At 46.5% G+C, this 15,296-nt stretch overlaps 1 protein-coding gene across 13 annotated transcripts in view; it reads left to right on the plus strand.

Annotated features, from left to right (window-relative positions):
• The window catches only part of ARHGEF25 (Rho guanine nucleotide exchange factor 25), a 73,131-nt gene that overhangs the window by 36,451 nt on the left and 21,384 nt on the right, over nt 1-15,296 (plus strand). For 11 of the 13 annotated variants that reach the window (XM_083729397.1, XM_083729392.1, XM_083729387.1 and 8 more), the window contains 4 exons: nt 4,973-5,286; nt 9,372-9,449; nt 11,084-11,211; nt 12,002-12,068. In XM_083729397.1, coding sequence (XP_083585523.1) covers nt 4,973-5,286; nt 9,372-9,449; nt 11,084-11,211; nt 12,002-12,068 — 587 coding nt within the window. The remainder of the gene's footprint in view (nt 1-4,972; nt 5,287-9,371; nt 9,450-11,083; nt 11,212-12,001; nt 12,069-15,296) is intronic. The other 2 variants (XM_083729393.1, XM_083729391.1) reach the window with 1 other exon arrangement.

A 15,296-nucleotide genomic window follows, 5' to 3' on the forward strand; every position in this document is an offset into this window, starting at 1 on the left:
TGGGTGTCTCAAGGTGCTAGCTGTAGACAAAGCTCTCTTACAGTTGTGGGCTGGACTCACACAGGAATCTTAGGGATAGTGTCCTCCACTGCACCTGAGAGCAGCAGACACAGCTCTGGCCTCCGACGAAAAAGTTCTCTCAGGTGGCTGACACCAATGCCTGAAGCATCTTCTACCTGAGATGGTCAGCTCTGTCTGCCTAATGTTAGGGCTGGTCTTCCCACATCCTGTGGTCCCACACTGCCTAATCTACCCCGGTAATTAAAAAGAAATAAAGAAAAAGCATAGGCATAGCTGTGCAGCGCAACTTTTGACCTGGTTCTTATGTAATGCTGAGCTGCATTATGGTGTACTATGAGTGCAATAAAAAAAAATAAAAATCCTTCCAGTAGCACCTTAGAGACCAACTAAGTTTGTTATTGGTATGAGCTTTCATGTGCATGCACATTTACTGGAAGGAATTTTTTTTATTTTGTTTCGACTACAGCAGACCAACACCTACCTGTAACTATGAGTGCAATAGTGTGCAGATACTCAGAGAGGAGATGGCAGCTAATTTACTCTTCCTCCAGTCTTTCTGTTGCAGTGCTGCTGTGACCTAAGCCATGGTTTGGCTTGGTGTGGTTTTCAGTCCCCAGCTCACAGTTTGTCCCACAAGCTGTAACTGTTTGCTTGCTTGCCTGCCTGCCCATCTGACTGGGTTACCGCAGCCACTCTAGGCAGTTTCCAACAAATTAAAACACAATAGGACACCAAACATTTAAAACTTCCCTGAACGAAGGTTTGTTCTATGGCTTACTGCTCACGGTTTGTCTTGAAGAGAAAAACCACGAGCCCCAATTCAGACAACACACTAAATCATGGCTTCACTCATAGCAGCAAGAGTACCAGAGGCATCAATCTCACTGGGAGGCTACAGAACTAAGCCATGGGTTGACTGGGTACTATGTGCAAACTGGGCCCATGTGTAACGTGTAGTTTGACCCTTTGTTTGGGGGCTTTGTTTTCTATTGTGTTTTTACTATTTTTTGTTGGGAGCTGCCCAACGTCACCGGGGCAACCCAGTCAGATGGGAAGAATTGTTTGTTTGTTTGTTTGTACCTCCTCCAAAATACTGCATGTGCTACACTCCAACATGAGCTGTGAATTAAGTTTAGCTGTGACAGATCCAATTTTGAGAAAGAAGTAGTTAAACCTCTAGTGCTCTAGTTGAGAGTACAGAGAGTGGCTACACATACTCTTTCCAGATGTCATTTAGACTGCCGGCATGCTTGGGTCTTGTGTTAGCTAGTCTTTTTGATATTTTCTTAAAGAGCCTGGAACTAGAGATTGTGTGCTTGCAATAAACAAGCAGGATGAGGCTGGGCGGAGGTCTAGAGTCTCATCCCTCCTCAGGTGCTTGGTCTGTTTCTGGGCTGACCTGCTTCAGGTTGTAGATGGGGGGAGTCTTGGGTGACTGAATGCTCCTGCAGACAAAATAATTCTCTCCACATAGATTTTTCTTTTTTTAAACTATCTCCACATAGAAATTTAGAGTGTTGGAGTGGTGTTGGTGATGGAGAGTAGCTTTCTGTGCGGTGGGAATTTTTTATGTGGAGGAGTATTCAATCCATATGACCTCTCATCTGCAGTCTGAAGCACTTTAGCCCAGATGCAGGTTTGCCACCTGTGTGGGAAGTTGGCCTAAGACTTTGGGAGAATGAGGTAGCAGGCTGCAGAGAAGGCATTGTTTGCTGCACTTTGCAGGTGCTAATTGGTTATTTTTAAGCCTAGCAATTGGTCCTGGCAATGTCATAGACATATGTACTGCTGGCCAGTTGCCATAGCGACATCCCTCACACTGTCATGTCAGTTTCCAAGGTCGGGTCAGGTGCCTGTGGCTTGACACATCTTGGGTTCCTGATGCAGTAGTTATTTCAGGAGGAGTTGTCATCCCGCTGCATTTCATTATTGCCTCCTGCTGGGCGCTTGCTAGGCTGTTCCTGCAGAGTTCCTCTGGGGGAGCATGGCTGCCCTTTCCTCACCCGTGCTTGCTGCCTGCTTTGCTTACGCAGACATCTTTCTGCACTTGCCCACCTGCATGCATCCATGCCCATCTTTCTAGGCACGTGGGGCCACTTCACAAGACCATACAGAAAATAGGCTAAAGGCAAACTTCTGCTGTTGAAGTTAAGCAGATCTGTTCCTCTTAGGTTAGTTAGATGGGACACTGACTTGGACCCACATCTGAGCCACTATTACATATGATAAGAGGTTTAGTTTGCATCTTCCTGTTGCTCATTTCATGACTGCAACATCAAGTTGTTGATTTGCATGTGCAAACAGGCAATCTCAGACCCATCAGAACATTACTGGCAGCATTCATGGAAGTTCATTCACAAATTCGGTACGGTTAAGTGAGAGAGTCTCTGAGTAGGACCAGGGATACCCGAGTTCAGATCTTTCCTTGGCCGTGCAGCCCACTGGGTGATCTCCTCTCTCAGCCTGACCTACCTCAACAGGGTTGTTGTGAGGCTAAGATGGAAAGAAGAGAAGTGTATACAGAAGTATATGCACTCCTGGTGGCAGGATGGGATCAAAGTGTAATAAATGGATTAAGCTGCCAGTCATCAGTGCCTGGGTTGTGTGTGTGTGTGTGCGCGCAACACTCATTTTTCTTAAATCTGATGACTGGTACCTGAATATGGGAACTGATTCTGTATAAAAGCCTTGCATTGTGAGATGATATTGTGAAATGAAAGTTTCATCTGTGGATAGTGTATCTGTGACGGTCCCATTCACAAGTAGCTCCTTGAAGCGGCAACTGCCAAATAATTACTAAATTGTACCTCAAGCATATAATAATGAAGTGTAGAGAAATGCCAAGTGGGGCACATGCATATGTGAAGTAGGTATAACCTCTTTGGAGGAAGAGCAAAGTGTCTGCATGATGTTAAACAGTAAGTAGGTATCTTGAGATGTGAGCTGCTTGAATCTGCTGTCATAGATCTGTATGCCTGTGTTGTGTTTCTCCAGCTTACACTGCCATTTTCTAATACAACTGCTTTCCTCTCACCAAATTTTTAAGAGCATTTGCTATGTTTATCACAGCTTTCAAGTGAACATAACCCTGCAATTTCCAGCTTTTCATTCTAAATGTTGAAATTGGGCATTACCATTTTCTAACAGCGCTGGAGTGACACTAATATATGCTTTTGACCACTTCCAAACTGTGTTGATGTTGTTCCAACTGAGTTTGCAAAGGAGATGGATGCAGAGCTGACCTCGTGGTCTGATCTGGCATCATGTGTATAAGAACCCAAAAGGTTCTTATACACATAACAGTGCAGGTGTGGAGCTTAGCAAAGTTTAGCGATGTTCAGTTGCAACAAGGGGAGCGCAAGGTGATGTCTATTGTGTTAATGGCTCTGAAGGAGCTAAGCTTAGCTGCTGAAGGAGCCATGTGGGGTTTTGCCCTGTGAATAGTGGTGAATTGAGAGAAGCAGAAACCACCCACCTATTTCCCATGTGCATTCCAATAGGTCTCTGTTCTACAAAGTAGAGAAATTCATTTTAGCGGGGTGGAGGGTGGGAACCATCAAAAGTGATGTAATTCTGTTCACTTCTGTACTCACTTTGAATGCTCACACTGATAGGGCAGAGGCTGTAAGCTCCAGCAGCTATTTGAAAACGCAGAGCAGGTCTCACAGACCAGGGCTACGATCTGGAGAGGCACACAGTACAGCAATCTTGGGTGTGTGTGTGTATTGGACTGTTTGCTTGATTTTGTTCTAGTTTTTATCATGTATTTGTGCTTTTATATTGTATTTATTTGTTGTGAACTGCTCTGAGATCTGTGGATGAAGGGCAGTGTGCATATTTAATAAATAATAATTTGCTGAAGCAAATTATATGAGTCTGATCAGTGCCTTGATTTAGAAATACCAGGGGCCTGCATCTGGGAGTTTCTGCCTGCAAATAATGTCATCACTGAGCTATGGCCTGCTCCTTCTAACGCCTTTGATTTCAGGTGGAGCAGTTCAGGTCAATGGGGCCCCCCAAACCTCTCTAATGCGGCTCTCAGGACTCCCCCCAGGCCACACTTGCCCCGTGTCCTCCTATGGACCCCCTTCAGTGGCTTTTGCATATCCAGAATTGTCAGGATGCTGTCAGCGGCTCCCGACTGGTTGCCAAGGATAGTACTGTATAAGACAAGAAAAAGTTTCTTACAGTCCTTTTTTATTTCAGTCTTTACAGAGAGAGGCTATAGAACTCAGCCTCTTGGTTAATGCCATTGTCCCAAGTGAATGAGGTGTCCTCATTCATCGTCATCATCACCTCCCCTACAGGTGCTGCTACCTGCCCTCTGTCTTTGAGCTCTTTGCTCTCCTGCTTTCAAGGCTCACCGGGTTCTGGGAGATGGAGTGTTTTCAATGATATGTCAGCCAGGTGTTGTTCTGGCTCTCACATGGTTTCCCCCTCATCTGCTTCTGAGCTGTGACCTCCCTCAAACCCCAGTCTATCTTGTCTTCCTCCTCCTCCATGGAAGGGTCAGGATGGGGAGGCCACCTCCACCATTCCTCCTCCGCCAAACCCCTGACAGAATGTGCCATTGAACTGTAATGACAACCAGGCTTGCCTGGTTGGAGGGAGATGGGTATGGAGAGTGTAGCTTACTGTGCAAAGTTAAGAGTTGCATCCATTCCTCTACCCAGGTTCTGCCTCTTGCACGTTGCCCTTGAGAGGATGCCTGTGAGGGCTGCAAAGTGTTCCGTTCCCCTGCCTTGTGCATGCATTTGAGTGACCTTTTCTTAAATTGGGAGGAAGGGTTTCCAGAGCAAAGGGTGCGCCTTCCTCCGGGAAGCCTCGAGACCAGCCTCTTTCCCCTTTAGGAAGCAAGCACGGCCTCTGCGCCTCCAGATTTGTGTGTGCTTTGAGAACGTCACAAAATCAGTCCATGTACTCACTGGTTGTGCCTGTCCTCTCCCTGCAGATCCTTACTCCATCGCAGGCAGCGATGGCAGCATCTCTGCCTCCGTGGCTTCCATCCAGCCGCAGGCATCCAGCAGCTCGGCTCCCAGCTCCCCCGCCTCCCGCCACTCGGTCAGTACCCTCAAGAAATGGCTGACCAACCCCGTGCGCAAGCTAAGTGCCGGCGGGCTACCTCGGGGCGAACGCCCACTCAGGAAACAAGAGGGCCGGGCTCGGCGGCACGGGCGCCAGGAAGATCGCAAGAGCATCGACTTGGGCCTTCTGGGGCAAGCAGAGGGGCCCTTTGCTGTCCCGCCGCAGGAGTCGGTAGGCACGGTGAGAACAGAGAAATGCCTGTCTTGCCATGAGCTAGAAGCTGTCAGCTGTCTTGTTTTCCCTTCTGGACTAGCTAGCCACAAGCACCCTGCAGATGAGTTTAGGCAACTGAGACAGAAACATGCCAGAAGCAGGGGGGCTAACATCCTACGCAGGTATGCCCATAGAGCAGTGTCCATCAGCTTCCACCAAACTAGCCATGCTGTCTGATGGGAGTGGCAGGCAAAAACATCTGGAGGGTGTGCTGGGTTGGCAGAGGCTGTTGCAAAGCAAACAGAGCACCTCTCTGTGGTGCAGTGGGTCAGTGTCTCTGGCCATTAACCAGAAGGTTTGTGGTTCAAGCCCACCCAGGGTTGTGGGCAGGTTTCCTGCATTGCAGGGGGCTGGGCCAGATGACCTTTGTGCTGCCTTCCAGCTCTACAATTCTATGATATCAGTTGGACAAGTAAGCCAAGCCATGTGATGTAAGAGAAGACCACCAACAACCCCTCTCCATAATCTGCCCAAGGGAGCGGGGGGAGGAAAATTGCAAAGCCAAATGTGGTCATTGGTGAAATCCTGAACACGAGCAGAACTCATTGATGACACCCATCACTGAATTGTCCCAAGGAATATGTAAAATGACAAATCTCTGCGCCATCCATCATTCTTGCTTCATTGCGGCTTTTCTTTATGTGCTCAAGAAGTTTGGAAAAATAAACCTCTAATATATTATGTATGTGTGTGTGTGTGTGTGAAGGAGAAGGTGTGGGTTTCTCCTTTCTCATCCTAGCAGGTAACTACTGAAGCACCAGAGCTATAGTACTTTCCCCTGCATGAATCTCCCCTGGTTACTAATTCTCCTCTGCAATTTCAATCCGTACCGGTTCTCTTCACCCCTCTCCTGCAGAGAGGTCGCTGAATTTCATTTTAATATGGAACCAGGCTGGGGAATGTGAAGGTCTGTCCTGTAAAGCTTTGTTGGCACTTAGCTCTGGCACTGCAAATCAGGGGTTGTCAACTTGGTGCCCCCCCAGATAATGGGAGTTGTAGTGCACAACATCTGGATGGCAACACGTTGATTAGCCCTGCTGTAGACAGAGTTGTAGGGGGGAAAGGAGGGGGAGCCAAAGGTCCAATAGTGGCTATAAGACCCTTTGCTGTTTGTGGGCTGAAAACCAATCTCTCTTCCTCTCCCCCATTTTGTAAGTTGCTCATCTCTGTGCTGTGATAGAGGATGTGGGTGTCCTCTGACATACTGTATCTTTCCCCCAAAGAATTCTGGGCAGTGTAGTTGGCCTTTTGCAGAGTGGCCATTCCCAGCAACCCTGAACAACCTACAGTTTTGAGGGAAAGAACGTGCTTCAAATATAAAGGTTTTGTGTTTGTCACAGCCACAGCCTGATTTCTTTCCTGACACCAGATGGGGAAAAAACAAAAAATGTTTCTGGGCCCATCTGAAAGTGCTTTCCAGTGATATCCTCATCCAAAACAATAAATTAATCCAAAGGATTGCCTTTTCTAATACAAGTCTACCAGTTTAAGGAGATCCCAACAGTCCCTGAAATATCTGGTTGGAAGCAAGGTGAGGGCCTTTCTGGTAGCTGCACCCAAGCTTTGGAAATTCCTAAGGGAAGCCTGCCTGGACACCCTATTTTGTCTCCCCCTCCCAGTGTAAAATCCATTTATAACCCTTTTTGTTAAGGGTTTTAATTTTGTTGGAAGCTGGTTGTTTTTATCAGGTTCCTTTGGGTGACATTTAGAAATCTCTGCTTCTGTTGGGGTTTTCTTTGGGGGGGGGGGATTTTTAAGGTGTTGTGTTTTTATTTCATTGTTTTACCTGATAGTTATTGGACTCTCTTTGAGCAAAGTGAGGATATAAATGCAAACCCGAAACACCCTATTTTTTCCATTTTTGACAAAAATTGTCTTAAATTTACATGACTGGTGCCTGTTCCATTTCCTTGTACTCACCCCCATTGTGCCTTTTTGCTTTAAAACCAAACACCATTGAGATACTTAAAATCCCAAATAATGGAAAGAGAATAGATGGTGCATAATTAAGCAGTTGCACTTGATTTACATAATTCTGATTGAAGGATTTAAGTATCCCAGTGGGAAATTTTGGATTTTTAAAGAATACTGGAGGAGGCAGAATAAACAGTCCTGATTACTCTTAAAGGCTAATATTGCTTTATTCTTGCTGCATTAGGGTCAAACTACCTGAGGGGAGGGTTTAACCCCTCCCATGCCTCTGCCAGGACATTTTGCCCCTCTGTAGGGCTTACTTCAAGCTGTCAAACACAGTGGGGAAAAAATTAAAATGGTCAGGGAGGGGCATTTACAGGGGTTAGTTGGTGGGTAGGGGAAAACATGCCTTGCCCACTCACCAGCTGTCCCCTGCAGATTTCTCTACCCCTGTATATAGGCAAAGGAAAACACTGAATAATAATAATAATAATAATAATAATAATAATAATAATAATATATTTATACCCCGCCAGACACTCTGAATGGCTTCCAACAAAATATTAAAATACAGTAGTCTTTCAAACATTAAAAGCTTCCCTGAACATGGCTGCCTTCAGATGTCTTTTAAAAGTCTGGTAGTTGTTTTTCTCTTTGTCATCGGGTGGGAGGGTGTTCCACAGGGCGGGTGCCACTACCGAGAAGGTCCTCTGCTTGGTTCCCTGAAACTTGGCTTCTCTCAGCAAGGGAACCACCAGAAGGCCCTCGGCGCTGGACCTCAGTGTCTGGGCAAAACGATGGGGGTGGAGACGCTTCTTCAGGTATACTGGACCGAGACCCTTTAGGGCTTTAAAGGTCAGCACCAATACTTAGAATTGTGCTCGGAAACTTACTGGGAGCCAATGTAGGTTTTTCAAGACCGGTGTTATGTGGTCTCGGCGGCTGCTCCCAGTCACCAGTCTAGCTGCCGCTTTCTGGATTAGTTGTAGTTTCTGGGTCACCTTCAAAGGTAGCCCCACATAGAGTGCATTGCAGTAGTCCTAGCAAGAGATAACTAGAGCATGCATCACTCTGGCGAGACAGTCCACGGGCAGATAGGGTCTCAGCCTGCGTATCAGATGGAGCTGGTAAACAGCTGCCCTGGACACAGAATTGACCTGCACCTCCATGGACAGCTGCACAATTAGGATCCTTGTGCACTGGCCTTCAGAAGGCGAGGGACTGTTCGAATTTTGCTATACACATTTGTGGAAAGGTGCTAACAGAGGGAGCACTAGTTTGATCTGTAAGTAGTACGGACTGGCAAATGCTTGAAGTAGTGGCTGGTCCAGCAGAGCGGGGGCGGCACTGCTGCACCACTTTGCTCTTAGCTCTTGTCTGCCTTTTTACTTATTCCAAAGAGTGGCACTGGCTGTTAGCTTCCTCCTCCTTAGGGCTCATCCAGACTTCCTTTTCTGCAAGGCTTCTACGTCTGAGCTTCAAAGCTCCACATCCAAGCAGTTTTTGTTGTTCTCGTCGTCCTGGTCCTTTCCCTGGGAAAACCCATGTTTTACCACTGAATCAGAGCAAACAACAAACATAGTTTGCTCTGATTCAGCGGTAAAATGTGGGTTTTCTCCGGGAAAGCGCAGGGTAAAAAAAAAAAAAAAAATGCTGCTCAGAAATGGATCTTTGAAGTAGAGACCTGTGCCTGGATAGTGTGGCACAAAAGAAAGTGCCACACTCCCGTTTGCCCCTTGCCTAGAGCAGGTCCAAGGGGTTTTCCGCTTGACCCACACTTTCTAGGAACAGGTCTGAGTGACACCCCGCCCCCCAAACAGCAGGACCTGAGGAAGCATGGATAAGCCCCCGGTCTCAGTATTGGTTCCTGCACAACTGAGCAAGAGAGAAGAATGGGGAGAAAATGAGAATTACGTAGCCTGCCTGTCATTGGCTCTGGCACTTCCGACTGTTGGCTTCCATGCCTTCTGCCCTAACAGTACAAACAGGGAATTTGGATGGCAGGTTCTAGTACTGCAGTTCTCATAGGATGACTGATGATTTGGACAGGGACGGGAGGGGGGAGAGAATTCCCTGTGGCCCCCAGAAGGCTGAGCTGGGCTGCCACCCTTATCTAACATTCTTCCCTTGCATTACAGGATAGCACTGCTCATCTCCCAGACCTTTCCCTGCTCTCCAGCCAGCTAGAAGGGGATGGCTCAGGAAAAAGCACCCAGGTGAGCTGCAGGGGGACTGATGGGAGCAAAGTAAGAGGCAACGTTGTCTTGCACCAGGTTGAGGGGGCAACAACCCCCCCTCTTCTCCATGGGACCCCAGAGAGGCCTACAGTAGCTATGTGTCCTACTTTACAGAGAACAGTCCTCTATTTTGAAGGTGGGGGGGACAGTCCTATATTTGAACATGTTCTCTTTCTGAGGGCTTCCCAGTCCATGTCTAATTTAAGGGCAAAAGACCATAAAAGGGAGAAAGCAGAGGCCTTGAAGTTGCCCATCAAATGTTATCAGCAGACTTCAGCAGACACAACCAGCGATTTTGCTCTTGCCCCACTTCTTTCCCAGGCAAATGCCAGTCCAGAGAAATCCCAAATTGCTGTTTGCTGTGATTGAATGCTAAAGAGTGGTTTGGGCGGCCGCAAACAAGAGGAAGTGTGGAGAGGGGCACACAAGTCCCTTTATGTCTTCCCCACCATGCTGAGATGGACTGTATTTCCACAAACAATTTCATGCAAATTGGTGTCCCTTTTTTGTGACGCAAATCATTTGGGGGGCTGGCTTGTGTCTGTGCAACGCATAGCTGGCCATCCTAGAACATGCCCATCAAAGCACCAGATTGTTTTAATGTTAGCAAAAATAGCAAGATGGAAAATGCTGCAGGTTCCAACAGAAACTGATTAGAAATAAAAACAACTGTGGAATGTGGTGCAGTTAATGAAAATGACTTTTTTGAGTATGACTCGGAAAAGAGGATGATATCAAGTAAATATGAAAACAAATGGCATGTGTTTATAAATTTTTGGAATTGATCTGAGGATTATGAAGATACATTGCTTGGTTCCCTAATGGTTCTGTAAATGAATTTGAATGGTTTGTTTCTTTCCAATGTAGAGGCAGTATATAGGACTACATAGCTGTGATATGTGATATACAGTGGTACCTTGGGTTAAGTACTTAATTCGTTCCGGAGGTCCGTACTTAACCTGAAACTGTTCTTAACCTGGAGCACCACTTTAGATAATGGGGCCTCCCACTGCTGCCGCGCCGCTGGAGCACGATTTTTGTTCTCATCCTGAAGCAAAGTTCTTAACCCGAGGTAATATTTCTGGGTTAGCAGAGTCTGTAACCTAAAGCGTATGTAACCTGAAGCATATGTAACCCGAGGTACCACTGTATAGATAGATAGATAGATAGATAGATAGATAGATAGATAGATAGATATAGATTATAGATGATAGGCATTTTGAATAAAAAAAACCAATGAGAATAAGTTTAGGTGAATGTCATTTGATTTGCGGTTTATTTGAAATGTTTTCCTCCAAAATTAGTTTTCAGCTCTATTTCAGGCACTTAATCAGTCAATTATTTCCAAAAGCAGGATATCTGCTCCAAATTGGAGAAGTGTTCCAGGATCTATGATGGACATTCTTTCCTTCCCCTAGTCTTTCAGAGCCTGATGTGTTGTGAGTGAGCTTAGGGGAAACAGAAGATCCTGCTACACCTTCTTGGCCCACACAATATATTTTGCGTCTCATCCTGGGTCCCCAGTGCCCCTTTCCCCAGTTAATCCACCCAATGTGAAATGTTGTAAGACGTTATGGGCTCTTCTCTCCCCCCCCCCCTTTCTCTCATGGCAGGGCCCTGACTCTTCTCTGCTCCTTGGTGACCCTCCAAACCCCGAGCTCACTTCACAACCTCCTATGCCACCCCCAGCCTCTGAGGAACAGGAAGAGGAGGAGAGGCTCAGTGCCTTAGAAAAGAGTATGTAAGTGATTTCTCTTGTGCACCGACTTCCAGGCAGCAGTGGGAAGGGCAGGGGGAGGAGCAGCCTCTGCTGGGGAGGGCAGATGCACAGACCTGGTGGGTACCAAAACCCACCCACAAACACAGGCACTATTTCACAAGTTTAGCGGATTCAGGGCCTGGGCACCAAGTACTGTATTTTTCGCTCTATAAGATGCACCAGACCATAAGACGCACCTAGTTTTTGGAGGAGGAAAACAAGAAAAAAAATATTCTGAATCCCAGAAGCCAGAACAGCAAGAGGAATCGCTGTGCAGTGAAAGCAGCGATTCCTCTTGCTGTTCTGGCTTCTGGGATAGCTGTGCAGCCTGCATTCACTCCGTAAGACGCACACACATTTCCCCTTACTTTTTAGGAGGGAAAAAGTGAGTCTCATAGAGCAAAAAATACGGTATGTTGAACACATGCCCCATAAAAGGTAGGCAGCTGTGTGCCTCATTTTTTCACTGCACATATTCCATCTTTGTGGAGTGGCCCCTGGCTGAGTGCATATTCATGCCTACAAATGTATTGAGTATGATGGGGGAACCATGGCTGCGTAATGTTGTCCTGGTGGTATGCCTGCTGCCTCTGTAACGTTGAGCAGCTTGCTGGCAGGGGTCTTCCTGTGGGTCATGCATGGGCCTGTGTTGAGGAGGCTGGCAGCGTGCCTGTGGCATTGAAAAGGGAGATTGGAGGGGGAAATAGAGGGGAAGGGGGTCACACAGTGAGGTTCCTTCCCCTTAGACATTGCTACTTCCTCTCCCCTGCAGGTTTGTTCTCAGGGAGTTGATTGAGACTGAGAAGATGTACGTGGAGGACCTGGGCCAGATTGTGGAGGTGCCAACATCCACTCCATTTTAGGCACTGATTCCCCTCTGTCCACCAACGGGGCCGTCTCCAGATTTTTGTGGGACCTTGGGCAAGAACCTGCTTGTCTTCCAGTGAGAGAGCACACTGCTTGCTGCTCACCTCTGTGTTTCTTGATCCGACCCCCCTGTTGTTGTCCTAGGAACCTAGGAAGGAAAGGTGGATAAGGATCAGGCTCAGTCCCAAGAGCCCACAGTGGGCTTCCCATGTACCCAAGGCCCCTAGGCTGCTGGCTCTTGCCACATCCCACCAGTCTGTTCCATATGCTGGTATTTTAGTAGTTTTATGCCCCACCCTTTCTGAAAGAAATAAGAGTGTTTCCACCCCTGCCCACACAGTGTTCCTTCTGGTATCCAAAACCACTGCCTTCTGTGAGCAGAAATATCCCCGCTTTTCACACTTCTGCCCGAATGACCTTTGCCTGGCAGCAACATTGACCACAGACAATGTTAAGCAGGGTTAAATCTGAAAAAAGTATCAGTATTTGGACCCCAGTAAGGGTCTCAGGCTTCTTGTTCTTCCTTTTTTGTTTTAAAAACAAGGGAAGATCAGTGTGGCATTTAACTAAGTTTTCTTCAGTGTATACTAAGGGGACCTAACTAAGGGCTCATCCACACTCAAGTTTGTCCCATGATTTCTAGTCACAAATTGTAGAAATTATTTCCATAACTTGATTTTACATGGATAAATAGTCCCCCTTATTTGAGCTGAACTTGCTGTCAATAAGCAATTGCTGTCATTTAACAATGATGAAAGATAAAATATTTTTATTGAAAGATGTTCCAGTAGCACCTTAAAGACCAACTAAGTATAAGCTTTCTAGGTATGAGCTTTCGTGTGTATACACACTTCTTCAGATACTCTGAAGCAGACGTCTCTTCAACCTTATAACTGCTGATGACTGTTAATGATGGCAGTTGGTTCCACAGGGAAGGGCAAGGGATTTTTAAAGGGATAGATGACCAAAATTAGCTTTAGCATGTATAATGGGACATGAATCCCATATCTCTACTCAGACCAGGTCTTTCCATAGTTTTTAGTTTGGTAATGAGTTGTAATTCAGCAACTTCTCTTTCAAGTGTATGTCTAAAATTCTTTTGCAATAAGACAGCTACTTTGAGATCTTGTCTAGAATGTCCTGGGAGATTGAAGTGCTATCCTATTGGTTTCTCTGTTTTATGATTCCTGGTGTCAGAAAAAACAGAAAAACAAAAAAGTTCTAATCTTTACAATCTGACACCAAGAATCATAAAACAGAGAAGTTTGACTCATTATGTGTAGCTAAACACACAAGAGGAAGCTATCAGCAGGTTGGAAGAACTGCAGGGTTTGCAAGAAGTTCCAAAAATATTCAGGGAGAAGAAACTTAGAGAGGGGGGTTGTCAAAAAAAAAAAAAAAAGATGAATGAGGACTGGACATGCTCTTAGGGCATTGAATATTGACTGGCTGACAGTTGGGGTAAGATGGCAAACTGATGGGGAAACGGGAATGGAATATCCCTAGAAGTGGCCTGGCCGGCTGGCACCCTAAACATCCCATTGCACATCCCACTTGTGAATTCAAATACTGAACTAGCTCTTTCATTGCTTCGGCTAACTAAACTAGTCAGCTTTCTGTTCTGACTTCAAGATCTCTTTCCTAGGTGGCTTCAATCAATTTAGACCTCATTTCTGTATGGGTTTTAGGTTCTTCATAATTTTTCAGCTCCTTAAATTGCATTTTCGTTTGTTGCTGAGTTTCTTTCAGAACTTTCCAAAATTACTTTGGATTTCACTATCCTTAACAATTTTCCACCTAGGCTGCTTAACTCTTTATACCCCCCAGTGCCACAGAAGTTTAGAACAAGACAGGAGCTCTGGTTCTTATATGGATCTTTTGGGCGCTCCTCTGTTTCCGTCACTCCATTGTGACAACTGTTCCTACATCTATTCCTGGTGATTGCCTTTTAATCAGTTACCAACCCATAGAAGGGTCCATCCATCTTGACTGCTAAATATCCTTAAAAGCCTTTGGTGAAAGTATTTGCCCAGTCTCTTTCTGAAAAGCCAAAGATACAAATCTCCACTGGCCTACCTGTATATACAGAGAATGAGAGAGATGTTTGCTGATGATTTCATAGAATTCCACAAGATTGGTAAGGCAAAACTTCCCTTTGCAAAAGCCCGGTTTATACTTCATTTCCTAAATTTTTATTTACTCATTCGTTTTAAAAACTGGATGAGGAGAGAAGCAGGGAAACCTCTCCAAGTAAGAGTGTGAGACTCCTTAATGTGCTTTTGGGGTGGGATGGGAGGGGGGAGGTTGTCCTCAGTCCAGGCTTATGATCAGTTGGGGGTCTGGGGTTCAAGGGCAGGAGCCTAGTGTTCTGGAGGAGGCTGTGAATGCTCTGAGAATTAAAAAGGGGGGGGGGTGACTTCCTTAGCAAGCATTGGTCTTAGGTTCACAATGTTGTGTGAACAGGGTTCCTCTAATGCAACAGAACCCCCTCTTCTCTTCCCACATCCCTCCAAAATCTGCTTCGGAAGGCCCTCCAACCCTCTGGAGCAGATTTTGAAGGGGCTGCAGGGAAAAGGAGGGGGAAGTTGGAGACACCCTCTGTATTTAACTGTTCTAGCCTTAGTCGAATCCCGTTGCTAGGTCCCAGCTCCTGCCCACCTAGCAGTTCAAAAGCACGTCAAAGTCAGTGGCGTAGCGTGGGTTGTCAGCACCCGGGGCAAGGCAAGTAATTTGCGCCCCCTAACCCTGAGTGAGCCAGGTAGGGGCAGAGAGCTGCGAGTGTGAGCGTGCCCCCACCCCAATGTTGCGCCCAGTGCGGCCGGCCCCCCCTGCACCCCCCACGCTATGCCACTGGTCAAATTGCAAGTAGATAAATAGGTACTGCTCTGGCGGGAAGGATAACAGTGTTTCCGTGCACTGCTCTGGTTCGCCAGAAGCAGCTTAGTCATGCTGGCCACATGACCTGGAAGCTTTCTGCCGACAAACGCCGGCTCCTTCGGCCAGTAAAGCGAGATGAGTGTCACATCCCTAGAGACATCCACAACTGGACTTAACGGTCAGGGGTACCTTTACCTTTACCTTTAGCCTTAATAACGCTTTCCAGCAGTGTACCTGGGACAGGGCTGCCATTTCCTGCATCTTCCCTTCCTCCCTAGTTCCTTTTTAAAAGACTAGAAAGATATTGACAGCCTTCCAAGTCC

Source organism: Podarcis gaigeae, assembly GCF_964106915.1.
Source record: "Podarcis gaigeae genome assembly, chromosome: 2".
NCBI lineage: Eukaryota > Metazoa > Chordata > Lepidosauria > Squamata > Lacertidae > Podarcis > Podarcis gaigeae.